Raw genomic sequence first — 19430 nt, forward strand, 5'->3', positions numbered from 1 at the left:
TATTGGGCCCAGAGCCCAAAGGAAGGAACAAGCCCATAAGCTAGCCCAGTGCTAGGGAAAAGCCCATTCATACATAGTGACCCGAAGTCCGATCCGAACCCTTTTTTTTTTTTTTTAACAATGCACGCTTATATGCCTTACAAATTAGTATCCGTTCTAATAATTCTCGGGGTGAGCCAGAGTCGAACCCGGTGTCCCGAGACAACAGAGAATAAGCCCACCGCTAGGCTATCCAATCGTGCTCAAAATTTCGACGTTAATTTTCAGTTTTATTATACCATTTCTTACACGAACACCTCTCTTTATTCGAAATTGCCAACCTAAGATTACTTTTTAAGACAAAGAGGTAGATGTTCACTTTTTCTTAACAGTTGAAGGAATATGAGAAAATGAAATATTTTGGGAAATGAAAGAGATTATTATATCGGAGGCAAAGAAAGCAGGTGAAAAATGGCCGACGAAAATGAAATAATGGAGGGTATGGGAGGTTTCAGTGGTAAAGTAATAACAGTTAGTGAAGCCGTAGAGGATATCATGTTAGTTTGGGGTTTACAGCAACCCTGTTTTTCAACACAAAATGCTTTTGTTCTTCAAGCTTCTCTCCTTCTCCCTCTTGATGCTTGTGGTCGCTCTCTCTCCATTATTCAGTCCCCTTGTTCTCTCGTAAGTATCTCCTTTCCCTCTCTTTTTAATCCATATCCTGTCTTATTGTAAACATAATTCATATTCGTTTAACGGAATTTCTAGCGTGTGCCTGGAACAACCACGTTTTAGTTAGGTGTTAGATTACTATTGATTCTTATCTTATTAATAATGATGGTCCCGCCGATCAGAATCCTCGGTCTAAATTAAAAGTAGTTGTTAGTTTGTGGCCACGGGGACACACTAGACTCTTCGTTTGATTCTTATTAACTATCATTCTCGTAACTTGCGATTTGTTCAACTGAATCAGGGCACTCCAGGAGTGACTGGATCAGTAATGTGGGACAGTGGCGTTGTGTTGGGTAAGTTCTTAGAGCACGCTATGGAAACAGCACAGATTGATCTAAGAGATAAAAAGGTTGTGGAATTGGGGTCTGGCTGCGGTTTAGTTGGGTAATAACAACAAACATCTTACGCCCACTGCTTATATCTGTTGACACAGTCTGTTTCCTTTTTCCTTTATTCGGGTTTTTATTCTTTTTATCAGGTGCATTGCAGCTCTTTTAGGGGCGCAAGTTGTACTCACTGATATGCAAGATAGGCTCAAGTTACTGAAAAAGAATGTGGAAGAGAATCTATATGGGAATGTGCGGGGTTCTGCCACTGTTATTGAGCTCACTTGGGGAGATAAGCCTGATCCGAAGCTCAATAATCCTTCACCTGATTTTGGTAATTATCTCTCTCTCTTTTTTTCTTAAGCAATCTCTTGTTCCTTGGTGTAAGAGTACACATCTCATCCTTTGTTTGGTTGGAAGAAATAAAGTGAGAGTGAGGGGAAGTGGAATGGAATTTGAACTAGTTTGTAGACAGCTAGTTTCAACTGGAGCATCCAAATATTAAGTATAAGATCACAATCAAAACTCTAATATATCTGAAATAAACTGAGCTAATTTTATTGGCAGAACTTGTGGCTATATATAGCCTTACAAAGCTGAAACGATAAATCCTAATAACTGGAGTTTATCTTCAGTGAAGATAAAGACTCATCAAACTACTTTATTCCTAATGACTTATCTGAAACAAAATAGAGTCCTGGAGCTACAACTAGAGTCCTATAATACTAAAATGAGAACAAAACAATTCTTTCACACCCTCCCTTAAACTAACTGTCATAACAGATATACAGTTAGTTTACATCTTCCAGTCTGCACACACCCAAGCGACCTCTGAACCATAAGAATGCATCTAGCGGCAGAGGCTTTGTCATTATATCAGCAACCTGTTCTCTAGTTCCACAATGTATCAAATTAATGACTTCATTTTGAACAAGCTCTCTTAAGTAATGAAAACGTACGTCAATGCGCTTGCTTCTACCGTGCATAATAGGATTCATAGATAGCTTTATAGTAGAACTATTGTCACAATAAACCAGAGTTCCCTGATTGTGAACACAACCAAGTTGTTCGGTAATTCTCCTCATCCATACTGCTTGAATTGCACAACCTGCTGCCGCCACAAACTTAGCTTCTGTCGTGGATAATGTAACAATAGGCTGCTTCTTTGACAACCACGAGACGACCCCAGAACCTATCAAGAACACATAACCAGAGGTGCTTTTCCTGTCATCCACATCTCCAGCATAATCACTGTCCGTATACGCAATCAAATCTGAGTTTTCTCCCCTGTACATAATTCCGTAATCCGTTGTTCCCTTTAAATACCTTAGTATCCGTTTAACTGCTTGTAAGTGAAGTTCAGTAGGTTTACACATATACCTACTGACTAAACTAACACTGTACATCAAATCTGGACGAGTTGCAGTAAGGTACATCAAGCTTCCTACTACTTGCTTGTAAAAGGACTCGTCGATTGTGACACCATGCTCATCAATCTGTAACTTGCAACCAGGAACAATTGGACTACAAACAGCTTTGCTTTCCAACATTCCAAACCTTTTCAAAATTTCAGTTGCATATTTCTTTTGGCAGATAAAAATGCCATTTGCATTATGTGTTACTTCAATACCGAGAAAGAACTTCATCATCCCAAGATCTGTTATCTCAAAAGTTTTCATCATTGAAGCTTTGAAATCATTTAACATTGTTTCATCATTACCAGTATAAATCATATCATCAACATAAAGACTGACAATAAGCATTTTACCTTCGTCGCTTTGCTTAGTAAACAATGTTTGCTCATTTGGACACTGCTGAAAACCTTGTGCAATAAAATAAGACAGTATACGACTAAACCAAGCTCATATAATGCCTTATGTAACTTGTACACTTTATTTTCACTTCCTTTAATTTCATAGCCTTTTGGTTGCTCTACGTATACATCCTCCTCAAGCTTGCCATGTAAAAATGCAGATTTGACATCTAACTGAAAAATTTTCCAGTTCCTTTGAGATGCTAATGCCACCACTGTTCTCACTGTCTCCATTCTAGCTACTGGTGCATATACTTCCCCATAATCAATTCCATATTTCTGCGAGTACCCTTTTGCTACCAATCGAGCTTTGTACTTCTCAAGTTCCCCCTTTTCGTTATGTTTAGTCTTATAGACCCACTTAACTCCGACCTTTTTAGCTCCTGCTGGCAAGTCAACTAAGCTCCAAGTGTTGTTTTTCTCTATAGATTCTATTTCGGTGTCCATAGCTGCCTTCCAATGCTTACTCTTCACTGCTTCCTCAAAACACAAAGGATCACTAGACACCATTAAGGCCATGTTGACTTCAGAATCATCCTCTGAATTATCTACATCTTCTCCTGTCACATAATCATTAAGCCATGAAGGGGGTTGTGTTTCTCTTCTGCTTCTTGTACCTATATTGTCAATTTCTGCATCGGGTCCATTGTCATTTTCACTGTTGTTGTCCACTTCATTATCACCATCATTATCAGGACAGTCACCCCAATCTAAGGATCTTGAAATGTCATTTTCATTACTTATATCCCAATCCCACTGTTTTGCCTCATCAAACACAACATCCCTGCTTATTACAAATTTCTTGGTAATAGGATTAAACAACCTATAACCTCCTTTTGTCTCATCACTTACACCCAGAAAAATACAAGTGTTACTTCTATCATCAAGTTTAGTTCTCTGTACCTCAGGCACATGAACATGTGCAATGCAGCCAAACACCCGAAAATGATCAACTGAGGGACGCAAACCACTCCATGCTTCTTCAGGGGTAATGTCTTTCAAAGCTGAATTTGGGCATCGATTCAACACATGATTACTCCAATTAACTGCCTCGGCCCAAAATATCTTTGGAATTTTCTTCTCTGAAAGCATAGCACATACCATGTTCATTACAGTTCTGTTTTTGCGCTCGGCCACACCATTTTGCTGAGGTGTGTACGGAGCTGTTAGTTGTCTTTGTATCCCATTTTCTTTGCAGAAACCATTGAATTCGGAAGAAGTGAACTCTCCACCTCTGTCCGTGCGTAAACATTTAACTGGCAGCCCTGTTTTATTGCTTACTAACTTCACAAAACATTTAAAATTACTGAAAGCTTCTGACTTATCAGCTAACAAGTAAATCCAAGATTTCCGGCTATAGTCATCAACAAAGCATAAAATGTACCTCTTATTTCCAAGGGAGGCAGGTTTAATTGGACCACAAATATTAGCGTGGATAAGGTCCAAAATACGTCCAGCTCTCGACAAACTTTTAGTAGGAATCGGATCTCGGTGATGCTTCCCAATAAGACAATCATTGCAGATTTCGCTCGTTGCAGTGAGCTCTGGTAACCCTGTAACCATCTTTCTATGTTCCAAACTCTTCAGGCTTTTGTAGTTTAAGTGACCATATCGACGATGCCATAATCGAGTTGTCTCACTTACATTTGTGAGAAAACAAGTGTCAGTCATAGTTGGTGAAAATTGAGAATGACTTTGTTGATGTGCATGCACTTTGAACATCCTGTTTGCACTCATCTGGGCTTCTATAATAAGTCCTCTATCGGGATGATAAATACCATTTAACACAAGCCTCACATTACCTCGAGCTGTGACATTCATTTTGCAATTATTCCCCAGCTTTACAGTATGTTGGAATCCTTCGAACATAGTGAAGAAAGTTTTATCTCCGCACATATGATTTGAACAACCAGAATCCAAGTACCATGCATCTTCTCGTTCTCTCTCGGTCTTGTCAACATAGGCCATTAACAATATATCATCTTCTTCCTCAACCGTTGCATAGTTGGTTTCGTTGTTCCAAGCTGGACACTCATACTGATAATGGCCTAGTTTATGACACTTGAAACATTCTATAGTCGCCTTTGAAATAACATGTCTTCCTCTGCCCCTGCCTCGTCCTCTTGTGACACTTCCCCGTGCAAACACTCTCCCGCGTCCCCTTACATTATGTCCAGTATCATAAGACACTTTTAAAACTTGTTCCTCTTCAATGTCCTTCTCTTTGCTAAACTTTTGCTCATGTACCAGAAGTGAGCTTTGAAGAGCATCAACAGAAAGGGTATCAATATCCTTTGACTCCTCAATAGAACATGTAATTCCATTTTTTAGTAAGAGTCCTTAAGATCTTCTCTACTATTTTCTGATCTGCCATGTCCTCCCCATAGTTTCGCATATCATTTGCCGTGACCATCACTCGACCAAAATATTCAGTAATTGATTCTCCATTCTTCATAGCCAAAATTTCAAAACTCCTGCGAAGTCGGTTCAATTGAGCTCGTTGAACACGGGCGTTGCCTTGATATTTTAACTTCATTGAATCCCAGAGTTGTTTCGCAGTCTCTTTCTTAGTGATTGTTTTCAAAATCGACTTGTCAATGGAAGAAAACAAGTAGTTTTTGGCCTTCAGATCCTTTAGTCTTGCCTCATCTAGGATCTTTTTCTCTGCAGCCGGCAATGCTTCTTCTTTTTCAGGTACTGTATAACCTGATTCCACGACACTCCAGAACTCCTTTGAGCGCAGAAGATTTTCCATGACCAGACTCCAATGGTCATAGTCCCCGTCAAACCTCGGAATGCTAGGTTGAACGTATCCGCTATTTGTTTCTGCACTCATCTTCCTTTTTTTTTCTCTAACCTGGCTCTGATACCAAATATTAAGTATAAGATCACAATCAAAACTCTAATATATCTGGAATAAACTGAGCTAATTTTATTGGCAGAACTTGTGGCTATATATAGCCTTACAAAGCTGAAACGATAAATCCTAATAACTGGAGTTTATCTTCAGTGAAGATAAAGACTCATCAAACTACTTTATTCCTAATGACTTATCTGAAACAAAATAGAGTCCTGGAGCTACAACTAGAGTCCTGTAATACTAAAATGAGAACAAAACAATTCTTTCACAACGTGCCAGTATACCAGTGAATGTTCATTCCTTTGGGTAAAACATCTCCAAGAATAAGATGCTTAGCTTGCTTTTCCGTTATCCATTCTATTTTATTACAATCAACTAAAGGGAGCATTTGACAAAAGACTATTCCTAAGGGCAAGTCCAATGGAGGTGCTAAGAGGGATGCTATATCTATAATATAGCACACATTAAAAAATACACACTCCAATGGGATGCTAAATTTCCAATTAGCAAAATGCTATACCTAGTCCTAAAATATAGAACCAAGTGTGGATGTTTCAATAATTGTCACATAGACATGCAAGTGGGGAAATGGAAGGAAATAACAAGTTTGTTAATTTTTTGTCATTTCATTTAACAGGTGGTTGAGAAGTTAGCTACATATAGGTTATTTGGTGTTATTTTAAATCTACCCATTGGAGTAGAAGTTTTATTTTAACATCACAAGTCACTTTTGATGCTAAAATATAACAATAGCTATATGTATTTTAGTACCACCATTGGCCATGCTCTTAGATTTTTTGATGTGGACAATAGAAGTTTGTTTTGAAAATGGAGTTACGGGTTGCTATATGCTTGTTGCTGTATTTCGATATGATAGTACGACAAGTTTTGTCAAAACGGTAGCAACCTACTATCCAGTATGTACTGTAATCTATCAAAGCTTATTCTAATTCTGTAATTTGACTATCCACTAAACAGAAATTGGCAAAAACTTTCTGTGCTGTTCCAGGAGGTTTATAACTAACAAAAGGTTTGGTTTACAAATTTAAGATACTCGGTTACTCGGCCCTAGTTGGCGCTACAAAACTTTATTGTGCACACCCAAAACAAAGGATAATATTATAAAACATGATATTAAAACTGAACACTTTCTGGCCGCTTTCATAAAGTTTGATAGACATAATAAATGCTATTGTAAATATAATTTCATAGAATGTTCATTTGCTTCTGGCATGGCTGTGAGTCTGGTTTATAATCTTTCTGTTGCATTTTGCAAGGCCCTAATTACATATTTATGTTCTGTCAAAAAATATGCAGTGCTCGGTTCAGATGTGATTTATAGTGAGGAAGCAGTGATAGATTTGATTGAAACATTAGTAGAACTTTGTGGACCCCAAACAACGATCATACTGGCTGGAGAACTTCGAAATGGTAGGAATGTCAGATTTAGTACTCAATATCGTAGGGATATATCTATGCCAGGTAGTAAAAGACTTGTATGTTTGCAGATGCCAACCTAGAATACTTCTTAGAAGCAGCGATGAAGGTGTTTGTCGTAGGTCGGATTGGTCAATCACAGTGGCATCCAGACTATTGCAGCTCCCGTGTAGTCATGTATGTTCTGGTAAAAAAGTAACTGTAGGGGCAGGATTAAGATTAGCAATGACAGACATAAATCTTAGCTAAGCCATGCAAGATCGTTATTCTTGATAAAGTTTTTGACAATCTGCCTGGTCTATTCTCGAACTGTCTAAGAGTTAATCATCCCAGCAAGATTCACATGGTTGAGAGAAATTATCAATTTTTTCTTTTACATGCCAATTTGTTGCTGGATATGTAGTTGCCATTTTTATTTTTATTTTTAACATTTATGTATTTTTTGCACAAGACTTTACTTGAATTTAGCCACCCCTGCAGTTCCAGGATTGCTTCTCCATACAAGCACATAGTTACCAGTTGGTTCTCTACTTCTCTCATTGCTGCTACTTCTATAATCTCGATCTAGAGATTGCCTGATGTGATTGTTTTAATCTGACAATTAGCTGTATGTCTCTTACTCATGTTAACCAAAAAAAAAAAAACCTAGCATGTGAATTCAAATTTGTGGTTTGTAGTTTGTGCACAAGTCCCGGTCGCCTGAAAGGAACATAGAAAGGGTTCAGCATACTATAATGTTGTAGACTTGACAATTTGGTTCATGATAACATAATACCTACACGAAATTAGATGATGAATTTCATGTCAAATATGATTTTTTGTATGTCGATATATAAAAATGATAGATATAGATAATATTTAGAAAATAATATTAAATATTATCATATAAATATTATCTATAACTTGATTCAATTGGATTAATTGATATGATTTTTACAATCAAGTTTCAGCAAACAATATTTATAGTCATGATTACGTATTTATAAAGTGTCTTATATATATATACATTTTACACCTCTTTGTAATACCCATTTGTTAGTGGATTATGCAGCACTCCGTTCACTGTTAGTCATCCCACCTTTACAAACAATAGCACCCAGAAATTATCATTCTCCATAAAATTAAAACAAAAAGTTGCTTATTGTCAAAAAAAAAAAAAGTTGTTTTGACAATAATTCCCTTTTTATCTTATTTAATTATTATTATAGGAGATTCAAGTTGTCTTGAAAAGCTTATGAGCTGCCACATAATTTCTAAAAAAAGGGAAGTTTAAAACTTGATTCGATTAAAAAATAATATAAATTAGACTCCAGTCAAAAACAACGAGAGGTTTGTTTCCAACACAGGTTACATTTTCTTTCTCCTGAGGTGTAATAATACAAAACTAAATTATATTACAAAGATACAAGCACTTTTACAAATTCAAATCATAGCTTGGTTTTGTTAAAGAAACCAAGGTAAGAAAACCAAGGAGACAAAGAGAAACCTACATAGAAAGGGTATCCGCTAAATAGTGAGAAAAACAATAGAAACCTAACAATCAGGGGGGTTTTTGATGATAAGCAAGAAATGATTTAGCTAGCCAAGTGGTTGGGACAGCTCTCGAACATGGAGTGCCACATATATGCTCTCGAAAGTACCACCTCAAGCTCCATATAAGTCCAGTTTTGGGTTGGGAGGTGTTGAAGGAACATTACCATCTCTTGGAAATCAAGCTGGAGGAGCTTATCCGACCACTGGAAGTTGAGAGACAAAAACATAAATATAAACATAAGACCCAAAACTGTTCACAAAATTGTGATGGGCTATATCTTAATAGTACAGAATTGTTGCTAACTCTTATTAAACAGAAGTCACAGTTCTATTCACGCGTCCACAACATCACTAGAGATGTCTATAAAACACTTCCATATAAGTTATTTAATCTTAGACTAGTCGAGCAATTAATAATTTACTTACCGTTAACAAAAAACTGGCGAATATATATACTAGGAAATCTGGCAATGCATCTCCTTCAGCAAGATATGTGTCCCACAAGCGGTTAATAAGATGGAAAGGAATCTAGGAAAAGAAAGTAACATGTTTGTTAGTCATTTCATTATACTACAAATCCACAGAGCATTAAAAGATGTATTCATCTAGTCTTTAAACTATCATATTTGTATTCAACATACTATGCTTAACATGTTACTTCTCTTTTCTGCTAAATCCTTAACATATCACTTCGTTGCACCTATCACTTCAAAGCCATAACTTTGTAATCTAATGACTTTCCTGAGATTACCCCAGGAATTTAGGATACTCATCTGAGGGAAGTAGGCAACGGATTTGAACGAAAACGTACATGTTCTTATTATACGGTATTATGTTGTCTAATTTGTTTCCATCTTTGCTACCTTTTAAACATCACAATATACATGCATTTTACTACACAGTCGTTTCATTTGATTACCCCCCAGGAACATTATTTTATATACATATACGTACACACACTAGCTTATAGCCCATGCGACGCACAAGTGACTTGTAGTATTTGTTTTTTAATGTATATGTTTTAATATTTAATTTGGTTTCGAAGACATATTTATGTTAGAGAAATATACGTATTTTAATCAAAATAGGTTTTCAAATAGATGATTTGAGTTTATATATTTTTATTTGACATGCTAAATGAGTTTTTAATAACTAAGCTCGCCAAAAAATATACAAATAAAAAGGCCCAAGAGATATCTTTTAACGTGATGTTCTGGTGTGTTTTAGTTGTAATAAAAAAGACCAATTAAAACATGTCATAAAATAGAAAGGCCCATAAACCAACTGACCGACCAAAACTTTCAATATTTCGGTTTTAACAGAACAGTATAGTATAGTGTGTGTGTGTGTGTGTTTATATGTATATATATTCTGCATTTGTTACCTGATCTTTTAGTTAATAAGAAGGCTTATTTTAAAAATATACGAATTAAAAGGTTTTATGTACAACAAAATAGTATTTCATGGTTTTACACACAACAAAGTAATATGCCGAGAATATATCATCAGACATACAAAATTTTAAATTTAAAACATAATTAGAAGAAATAATCTCTTAAGCCAAAAAAATATTGAATCCATTCAGGCTGTTAGATTATACTTGTGCCATCCGATCCGAAGCACAACAAGTAGTAATGCAAACTCTAAGAAAAACTGCATAGTGAAGACTGACTACCATATTAGTACTCTTCAAGTTCAGAATTTTTCCTAAATTTTTTCTATACAAAATTATCATAAATTGGTAACCATCATCTTTAATTTCAATTGGTCGGCACAAAGACTATTATGTATCGAATCATTTGGCCGAGAAGTGGACACTTGCCAATTAGAAGACCATATATGAGTTTAACTTAAGATGACAAACTAAAAAAGAAGAAAAAAAGTCACCTCATTTGCAAAGTAATTTACAAAATCATTAAGAGTATAGTATAATTGTTAAATATTGCTACGAATTTTCATCCTATATACTTTTTTGAATACGGTGCGTAAATATCAGATATCACAAGTCACGCACTCAGACATGTCTCAGTGTTTAACACTGTACACCCAAGTTGGTGACATAGTTGATGGTGCTATGTTCAGAATATGTAAAACTTTAATACCTTATGATGCTTACAAGGATCTATCCAACGACAATCCACTATATGCTTTGATCTCGTCCTACATTTTTGCCAATAAAATAATCCCATGAACTAGAATTGATTTAATGTATCTCCTGGAGGATTATCATTATACTACAGAGAGGGTGTGGTTAAAACAATACCCTAAATTGAGATAAAAAGTGATAATGAAAAAAATGGCTTGCATGATTAATTTACAGGATCAAGTATGGGAAAATGAGAAGCATATAGAAGTCCTCAATTTCTAATCCTTATAAGCCAACTTAGCCTGTGTTATATTTATCATAAGGAAGGAGTAACAAAAAAAATATCAAGAAGTAATACATAATTTGGGAAATTGGGAAAAAGGAGACGAACCTCACGTATCAGAAGACAATTGAACCAGCGGAAAGCAAATTGAAGAAATTCAAGACCTTGCTCCTCCATGTGTCTTGAAACAGGCTCTGTCAAAAAATTATAAGCAATTCATTCATCATCAATAAGCTAGTTCTAAATATGATGGGAGATCGTGAATTAAAAGAAATCTATATATATGAATTCTAAGAACATAAAAACTATCAACATGCAGAATCAAGAACAGATCAAAGGAAAAAGACTTGAAAAAATATAATATATAATATCAATTTTCTATACCATGTAAACTGGCAAAAGTAAGCAGACTACGCATAATCATTCGGCACATGCAAATTAGAGTCTGCAATGTATGGATCCTCTTACCACTTCAGTTACGTACTAAAGGGGCTTGCTACAACAGAGAGATTCCTCACTAGCATACAGAAACTATCCTTTAATGTAAACACACCATGCCAAATTGATCAGAAATTCACCAAAAAGAACCCCCCCCCCCCCCCCCCCCAAGGTCAATCCAATACCAATTTAAACAGTTCAGTGATGGATCCATTAATTTAATGGTGTCTAATTTCGGATAGGGCTTATTTTGGTTAATTACTAGAAAATTTCTCACTTTCCCCTCTAGAATCCCATTGTTCCTTCTTCATCTACAATTAGTAGCTTAACTTATTCCTTTAATCTTTGCAACTTTAAATACTCTTTCATGTAATTTTATTTATAAATGCATACACATTTTCATATACATGGCAATAATGCTGAGCTATAATATAGACACATACACGTTTTATATACATGGCATAAATGTAGAGCTATTATATAGACACTTCGAAATCTCAAACATCTACCAAAAACCTTGATATACATGTTGATGTATATTTCAAGAATTTCACCAAGAACATCAGATTCTGCAGAAAACTCTTTGACAGTAGACGTCCAAATACAAAATCTGTTTGACTGGCATGTGTAACAACAGAATAGGCGCAAAAGCCTAATGCTTTCATATTTGTCTTAGGTTAAAAAGTTCAGTGTCCAATAGTTACATACTTACAAATAATTTGGCTGAGAACATCATATCCGATTCGGGTCAAGTTTCTACTTGCAGGCTTTAGAGTTGGTTAGAACTACATATTTTGAAATCTCTTCTGTTTTCACTAGAGCCCTTCTTTTTATTAGGTTCATTTTGTGCTTACACACTTGGCTACCCTCTTCCGAAAGCTCAGCTCAAGCTACCACTAGTCTTTGGCCCGCACCACCCAGGATACGAGCCACCCGAGAAGAAAGCTATTACAGCGAGCGGCTGCAGCAGTACCAGACCCAAATCAAAGTGATAACAGATTATTGGAATTTCATTCCAACCAAATTCTTGAGGGCTTCCGAATTAATTTTTTTCCCAATTTTAGTATCCTGTCATTTTCTTTCGTTGAATGCAAACATCATGAATTAGGATTGGGGGGGGTCACTTTGTATGCAGAGTGTTCTTTCTTTTCTGTCTCTCCTCTTTTACAACTCTGTAACTACTTCTAAGTCCAAGATATTGCACCTTAAATTTCCATCTTCTAAATTGCCAATCCTTTTTTCTGTTTTGTTAATGGATGAGCCTTACAAAATCACCTCTCTCTTGATAAAAGTGAGCCTGTCCATTACTCCCTCCGTCCCAGCCATTTGTATACAAATGGTTGGGACACGGAGACCAAGAATTGTGTATAAAATGAGTAAAGTTAGATGAAAAGTGGGTATAGTGGTGGGACCCATTTATATTTAATAATAGATTTGAGATAGTGGAGGAAAGTAGTGGGTGTAATAGTGTTTATATTATTATAGAATGGAGATAGTGGAAGAAAGTAGTTGGTGTAATGATATTTTATATTATAAAAGTTTACTACTTTTGGAATGTATACAATTGGTGGGACGTCCCAAAAGGGAAACTGTATACAATTCATTGGGACGGAGGGAGTATTATAATAAATAACCTCTTTAAAAAACCAAAAATGTGAAAATACTGTTTTGCAACAACAATTTAATAATGTATATAGTTAATATATGTTAAGGTACTGAATCAGGCAAGTTATAGTTAAAATAATTACAAAGGGGAGGGGCAAGAAAAAAACACATACCATCAATGCGTCTAACCAACTCCTTTAGCTTAAAAACTAGTCTCTGAATTCCCGGTTGAGCAAAAGTGTAATGATCTTGCATGCCCTCAAGCAACTTTGATAGGCACCAATAGCAATCAGCTTCAATATTAGATATATCTTCTACAGATAGATTGAGCATTGACCACTTATCCAAACTCTCTTCTAAGTGCTCCGACAAGAAAACAACTAGAAAAGGGGTAAGAAGATCATTTATTCCCTGAACATATCCGCTTGCAGGATGCCGAATTGCCCTGTGTAGGAAAGAAACCACATAAACAATTAATTTAAGAAACAGAAAAAGGATGTTTCGGACATGACAACATTGTTCTGAGAGTACATATTACACATCTTTCTTTCAAGAGAGTAAGAATCATGTTTGTAGTGTATGTATAATACACTATTTATGACTATCGTGTCCTTGTTAAGCATCACACTATGCAGGACAACAATGGAAAAGAATGGAAAAACAAAAGTAAGAAAGATTTGGTGGATTTACAGTAGAAAACCCACAAATCCTAAGGTAATCCGTGATTCAACCTCATAAGAACTATTACACCTAGGGTCTCTAAGCGCAATACTAGGATATCTAAACCGTAGAAGGGATGAATTGGAATCCGTAACAAGAGAGCAATCGCAGTTCAATATCTTCCAAAATAAAAGATCACATCTGTTATATAGAAGTGAAACCCCCAAACTTAACCCCACAAAAAAAATGTAAAAATAATTATAGTAAAGCAAACGAATCTTTTACTGACAGGGTATATATTTATATACATGTACATACATATATATATATATATATAGGCTCATGATCAAATAGAAACCACTTTTAAAATAAAAACTAGAAACCAATACAAGTTAGTGATATTCTCAGTACAATTTAGTGATATTCTCTTTACGATTTAGTGATATGTGTTGCACGAATTAGTGAAAACTTGCAGAAACTGCCCAGAATTTCTGAATCTGTTCTAGTTGCCGATTCAGGTGGTGGTTGCGGTGGTGGAGATAATGGAGGTGAAGGTGGAGATGGAGGTGGTGGACATGGAAGGAGCCTTTAGCTTTGTCCGGCAGATTTTTGGCAAAGATCTGGAATTTAAATCGGCATTAAGCTAGATATACGGTACTGTAGGTGAGGAAGACCGAGGTGGAGGTGATGACGAAGGTGCAGGTGCTGGTGGAGGTGGGGGTGGAATGGAAGGGGCGGTGGAGGCCGGAGGGGGGTTGGATTTGGTGGTGATATAAATAATGGAGGCCGACATGGAGGTGGTGGCTATGGAGGGTCGGGCAGCATGGAGGTGGAGAGAGTAGCAAAGACTTGGCGGGGGTGGTAGGGTGAAGCTGCCGGAAGTGGGGTGGAGGGTTGGTGGGTTGGAGAAGAAGAAGGAGAAAGTGGGGTTGTTTAAGAATTTAGTGATATTCTCTTAAAAATTTAGTGATAGTTTCTAGTTTCTAGAATAAGGAGGTTTCTATTGGAGTAAAACTCTATATATATATATATATATATATATAATTTTATTCTCATATTTATAATACTTTGTATTAATCAGATTATTTAATTAGAGTTTAATGTTTATAGCCACTGATATGCAAATCTGAAGTTTGGAAGAAATTGAGCAATTGGGGCTTAATTTCGACTTTTTTTGACAAACAAATGATTTTATTAAGACGAAACGCTTAACAAGACAGATATTGAAACCCTGCTGGGACAAATCCCCGAACTGTCAACTACAATCTGATTGTGAAACAAAGAACGAACTGAACAAATAATCGTTCTGTTTTCAGATCACTTAACACCTAGAATATTCATATTCTCTGATCTAAAAAGTATTACAATGATATCTCGAGCAATCCAACCTACATCAGTTATGAAACTAGTAGCTTCGCAATTGACCTTCACATAAGCATCATCTATAGCTCAATGTTCAGAACTATCAGTCAAATCAACTGATCCTGGAGCACCAAATGTCCCCAAAACATGAACAATTTTTTGTTGTGAAAGGTAAGCTCTTGCGGTATCCACCATCGTCTCAAAATCGATGCGAGTCTTACAGATTTCCCAAAATACCGTATAGATCCTTTTCAGAATGATAACCGAAAGACATACCAAGACACATAAGAATAACAAAATAGAACAGATTGACATCACAAGAAGATGGGCACACACCGACATCCCAAAAATATGGGCACAACTAACAACCTTGATAACAAGGTACTCAACAAGATCTAATCCAAACAGATTAGATCTGGGTTTTATTGAAAAACTGGTAAAATAATAGAGGGGATAAGAGAGCGAAGAGGTTAATTGGTGAGGGAGATGAAGATCTCGAAGGCGGAGAAGTGACGGCCGAAACCATGATAAGGGAGTCGACTCTCAAAACAAGGGAGGATAGAATTGTGCAAATTTAAAAGATAAGATGACTTAATTTCGACTTAATTAAGAGGAACTTCGGATTTACTGGACAGCTCATGATCTAGCATCATTGTTTGGGCCATAGTTGGAGCTCTAAATCTATCATAATTAAGCAATTTTACAGCCCACTCTAAGATAATGGAATTATCTTCAATTCTAAGGTGGTCCAACATAAAAAATCCAACCGGAGCAGCCCTAGGTTTTTTAAATGTAATAATACTTGTTGACTAGTAGCCAACTAAAGCGCCGTGATAACCATGCCATAAAGTTTCATCAAATTTTTGACTAGCTTCAACATACCGACTATTGCCATTTTATTAAAGTACATCGGTCCATCTTGGGTCCATAGTTCCACAATTACAGTATTGGGTATATGAGATTCAAAACAATCAACCTATATAGTTAAAGTTCAATATAGTTGTTTTGTTGAACCTTATTTATTCTCAATAGAGTCCCAAACATGTATATTCACGAGTTCTACACAATAAAATAAGTTATTAATTTGGATGTACGCAACAACGAACTCAACTAAAAATATAGCAAAATATATAGAAAGATTATTTTCTAACCATGTGTAAAGTATCCTCTCCAACGATTTTTGAACTTCTGCTTGTTGAAAAAAAGCAACATCGGGTACAGTTCTAGGGCAATCAACAGAAATCTAAGAAAGAAGTTAAAAGATGATAATTTTTAAATGAGGCTCAGAAAGATATAGGCAGAAAATGTAAGTATACCAGTCCACATCTATATTACCTGACGGAGCATGTTAATTTCTTCATCGGTACGTTCATTATCTGAAACATCATAATATCGTGCAACACAATCAAGATATTCGAGCCGCTTTCTTCTCAAAACACCCTCCCTTCTATCTGAATTAGGGGGTGCATATCCCTGTTGTCAGTTCTTATTTAATTAAAAAGTCGCATCAGGATTATGCTTATAAGTGTACATCTACAAAAAATAAGCTGCCTATTGAAGAAGAATTTATTTTTCAGCTCACACTACTTCAAATTTTAATTTCAAACTTTCAAGTATACCATTCTTCTAAGTAGTTGTCATCTTTCACATTTTCATGGCAAACCAAGACTACAGGGGTTGAAGTCCCCTGACATGCAAAAGAATCAGAAAGATCGACAAAACAAGATGTGAAAGCAACACATTGCTACTGTTTGGAATATATTTGATAATTAAGATTAGAGGTGAAATAGGAAATTTACCAAAAGAAGCCTCCATACAGAGGGACGTAGATATGGTGGGACACCACTCCACGCCAACTCCCGCAACTTATCTGTACAAGAAACATGAGCAGGAAGGAGAAATATAATTAATCCCCATTAAGAAATGGCAAAATGACACTTTATTAAGCAGCTGGCCCAAAGCATAAACTCAATACAAGAGAGACATGGACATGCCGAGGACATAGGGAACTGTCTCTGCAGTTTAGGTGCTACTCTACAGTCTGTAATCTATCACTGTGCAACCCACAAATGGATAACGTATGGCATTCAATCCAAGTAACAAACTGTCTGCAAATAAAAACTCATAAAGATTTTGAGCTCTTCCATGGGTTAAAGGTTAAAACTTACAATAGACAATTATTTCATTCAGACTAGCAAAATAACTCATAAACTATCACCAAACACAACTCTGCAAAGCTTTACGACATCATCACATCACATAAGTCACTTGTACATATATAATTTTTACATGTATGCTATGTTACCCCGACTCTTCATTTTGTCTGAAGTACCCGTGTCGAACACTTGACACTCGGACATGGGTATGAACACTCCGACACTTATTTTAGGCCAAAAACATGTAAAATTTTCAGAATATTGCCGAGTCCGACACTCGGACACGTATCCATGTTGGACACTTTTAGCCGAGTCCAGGTAACATAGCATGTATACATAACTTACTATACAAACTCATAGAGCTTATTACGATAGTGTGAGCAATAAATACCCAAGATGACTGCTGGTGCAGATAACTCTTTATTAAACTTCATTATCCTGGCTGAATCAGTAGCTCTGGCACCCATTGTGGACTTCTGCACCTCTTTGGTTGTACCCTCATTAGTTGAAGTTGAAGTTTTTAATTTGCTATTATCTGAATCGGTGTTTGTCTTGCTTCCAGAACGAGCTTCTCTCTACATTTTACAGTTATGGAGAAGTAAAACAAAAATGATAAGACATAGATCTTAAAAACACAAACAATCATATATAAATCTGTATCAGCTTCTATATAACAGAAGAATCATTATCAACATTACCTCGACGAAATCATCCATGTTATAACTTGGTCCACTATTAGTATCTGAAGGACTCCTAATGCCTGGGGACGGCAAAGTTGGGTAATCAATTGGATCTGTTCTCCTTGTTATTAAAACTTTTCCGGGAAAGCTGCGGCCTTTAAGCAACCTATACCAACATTAAAATGTAAAGAAATACAAAATTTATATAAGGTCAGCGGACGGACATGATTGATTCAACCTGATTATAAGGCATTCGTGACAATCTAAGTTCCACTTAACTAATGTGTAATGGAAAACTAAACAACCACAAGTTGAATAGTCCTATGCTTTATAGTACTTGATAAGTAGGTAGGTTCAAGTTTTACAATCACTGGTATACGATTGCAATGTGATACTCCCTTCCCCCTCAATTTTCAATGAAGTAATTAACAGATAACTGCGAAGCAAATGTAGTATGTAATCCGCAAGTCCAACAAAAGTGAAAAAAGACTCTAACGATCATTTTCAGAGATCATAATAGCACACCAATTAAGAACATATAATTGCATAGCATAATTTAAAAAAAGGCATAAACACATACATAGTAGCAGAAAAACATAATCAAGTAGACAATTAATCAAACAGTCAGTGTGCAAGCAGCTGAAAGATCCACAATCAGATCAAAAAATAAAACCCTAGAAATCAAAGATCAGCAAGTTTTACCCAAATGGGTAGTCAAATCTAATCTAATAAAGCTTATCAAACAAATTACCCTTGAACATTTCGAAGAGTTTGGTTGAATCTTGAATCGATACTCGAAAGTGGAGAAGTTGGAATTGCGGAATGATTAAGATTAAGATCTTCTTCTTCTGCTTTTTTGTTCATGATGCCGCTGTGATTTTCATGGTGTTATGTTCGTTTCTCCTTCATTTGTACACGCCGTGTCTACTATCACCCCCACTACAATTCTTACTTTCGGAGAATTTTACAATTTTTTCCCCTTCATGATCTTTTTAACTTTTTGTAAGAATAAGTTTATTCTAAAAAAAATTATAAACATACAGTATTATGGGTCGTTCGGTCATGCTTAAAATAAGTGAATTTTTGCTTAAAATAAAAAAGTTGCTTAGAAATGAGAAGTTGGTTTTTTAAATGTTTGGATAACTTATACGTTGGTATAGTTTCGTAAAATATGATAATTTGTTTCCTATAATAAATAGATTATGATAATATAAGACCTTTTATTATTAATACATGAAATATTTTACAAATACAAATTTTTAAACTCTGCATTAAAAGAAAAAATTGATAACTGTAGATAATACAAGTAAAAAGGTACATCATTTATTTAATACTAGCTGCAATTTCATCACGTTTTGCATCCAAATTTCATCGTTATTGCCTTCTCTGTCGGATTCTCCACAGTAAATATTGGTGCTTGAAGTTGAATTTTTCGCCATACAAGCTTCTTTTTCAACAGTTTGAAAAGCGTTATCTCCAA

At 35.8% G+C, this 19430-nt stretch overlaps 2 protein-coding genes across 2 annotated transcripts; one reads left to right on the forward strand and one right to left on the reverse strand.

Annotated features, from left to right (window-relative positions):
- The first annotated feature begins 294 nt into the window (after positions 1 to 294).
- Positions 295 to 7626, forward strand: LOC108206597 (uncharacterized). The gene is made up of 5 exons (XM_017376950.2): positions 295 to 663; positions 953 to 1095; positions 1190 to 1371; positions 7028 to 7141; positions 7219 to 7626. The coding sequence occupies exons 1-5, from the start codon at positions 451 to 453 to the stop codon at positions 7344 to 7346; spliced, it is 780 nt and encodes a 259-aa protein (XP_017232439.1). The 5' UTR covers positions 295 to 450; the 3' UTR covers positions 7347 to 7626.
- An 801-nt stretch (positions 7627 to 8427) lies between these two features.
- On the reverse strand, positions 8428 to 18951 carry LOC108210068 (uncharacterized). The gene is made up of 10 exons (XM_017381320.2): positions 18702 to 18951; positions 17969 to 18116; positions 17662 to 17845; positions 16914 to 16984; positions 16450 to 16587; positions 16266 to 16357; positions 13266 to 13537; positions 11158 to 11243; positions 9107 to 9208; positions 8428 to 8883 (listed from the first exon to the last, which is right to left on the reverse strand). The coding sequence occupies exons 1-10, from the start codon at positions 18812 to 18814 to the stop codon at positions 8722 to 8724; spliced, it is 1368 nt and encodes a 455-aa protein (XP_017236809.1). The 5' UTR covers positions 18815 to 18951; the 3' UTR covers positions 8428 to 8721.
- Positions 18952 to 19430: the final 479 nt, after the last annotated feature.

This window comes from Daucus carota, chromosome 2, assembly GCF_001625215.2.
Source record: "Daucus carota subsp. sativus chromosome 2, DH1 v3.0, whole genome shotgun sequence".
NCBI lineage: Eukaryota > Viridiplantae > Streptophyta > Magnoliopsida > Apiales > Apiaceae > Daucus > Daucus carota.

Bases quoted from the DNA above. Each gene is read 5' to 3' on its own strand.
- LOC108206597 (XM_017376950.2), top strand. From the start codon at position 451: ATGGCCGACGAAAATGAAATAATGGAGGGTATGGGAGGTTTCAGTGGT. The intron at 1,096-1,189 runs GTAATAACAACA...TCTTTTTATCAG, and splicing joins TCTGGCTGCGGTTTAGTTGG to GTGCATTGCAGCTCTTTTAG. The intron at 1,372-7,027 runs GTAATTATCTCT...AAAAATATGCAG, and splicing joins TAATCCTTCACCTGATTTTG to TGCTCGGTTCAGATGTGATT.
- LOC108210068 (XM_017381320.2), bottom strand. From the start codon at position 18,814: ATGAACAAAAAAGCAGAAGAAGAAGATCTTAATCTTAATCATTCCGCA. The intron at 16,588-16,913 runs GTAAATTTCCTA...AACTGACAACAG, and splicing joins CTGTATGGAGGCTTCTTTTG to GGATATGCACCCCCTAATTC. The intron at 8,884-9,106 runs GTAAGTAAATTA...CTCAACTTCCAG, and splicing joins TCGCCAGTTTTTTGTTAACG to TGGTCGGATAAGCTCCTCCA.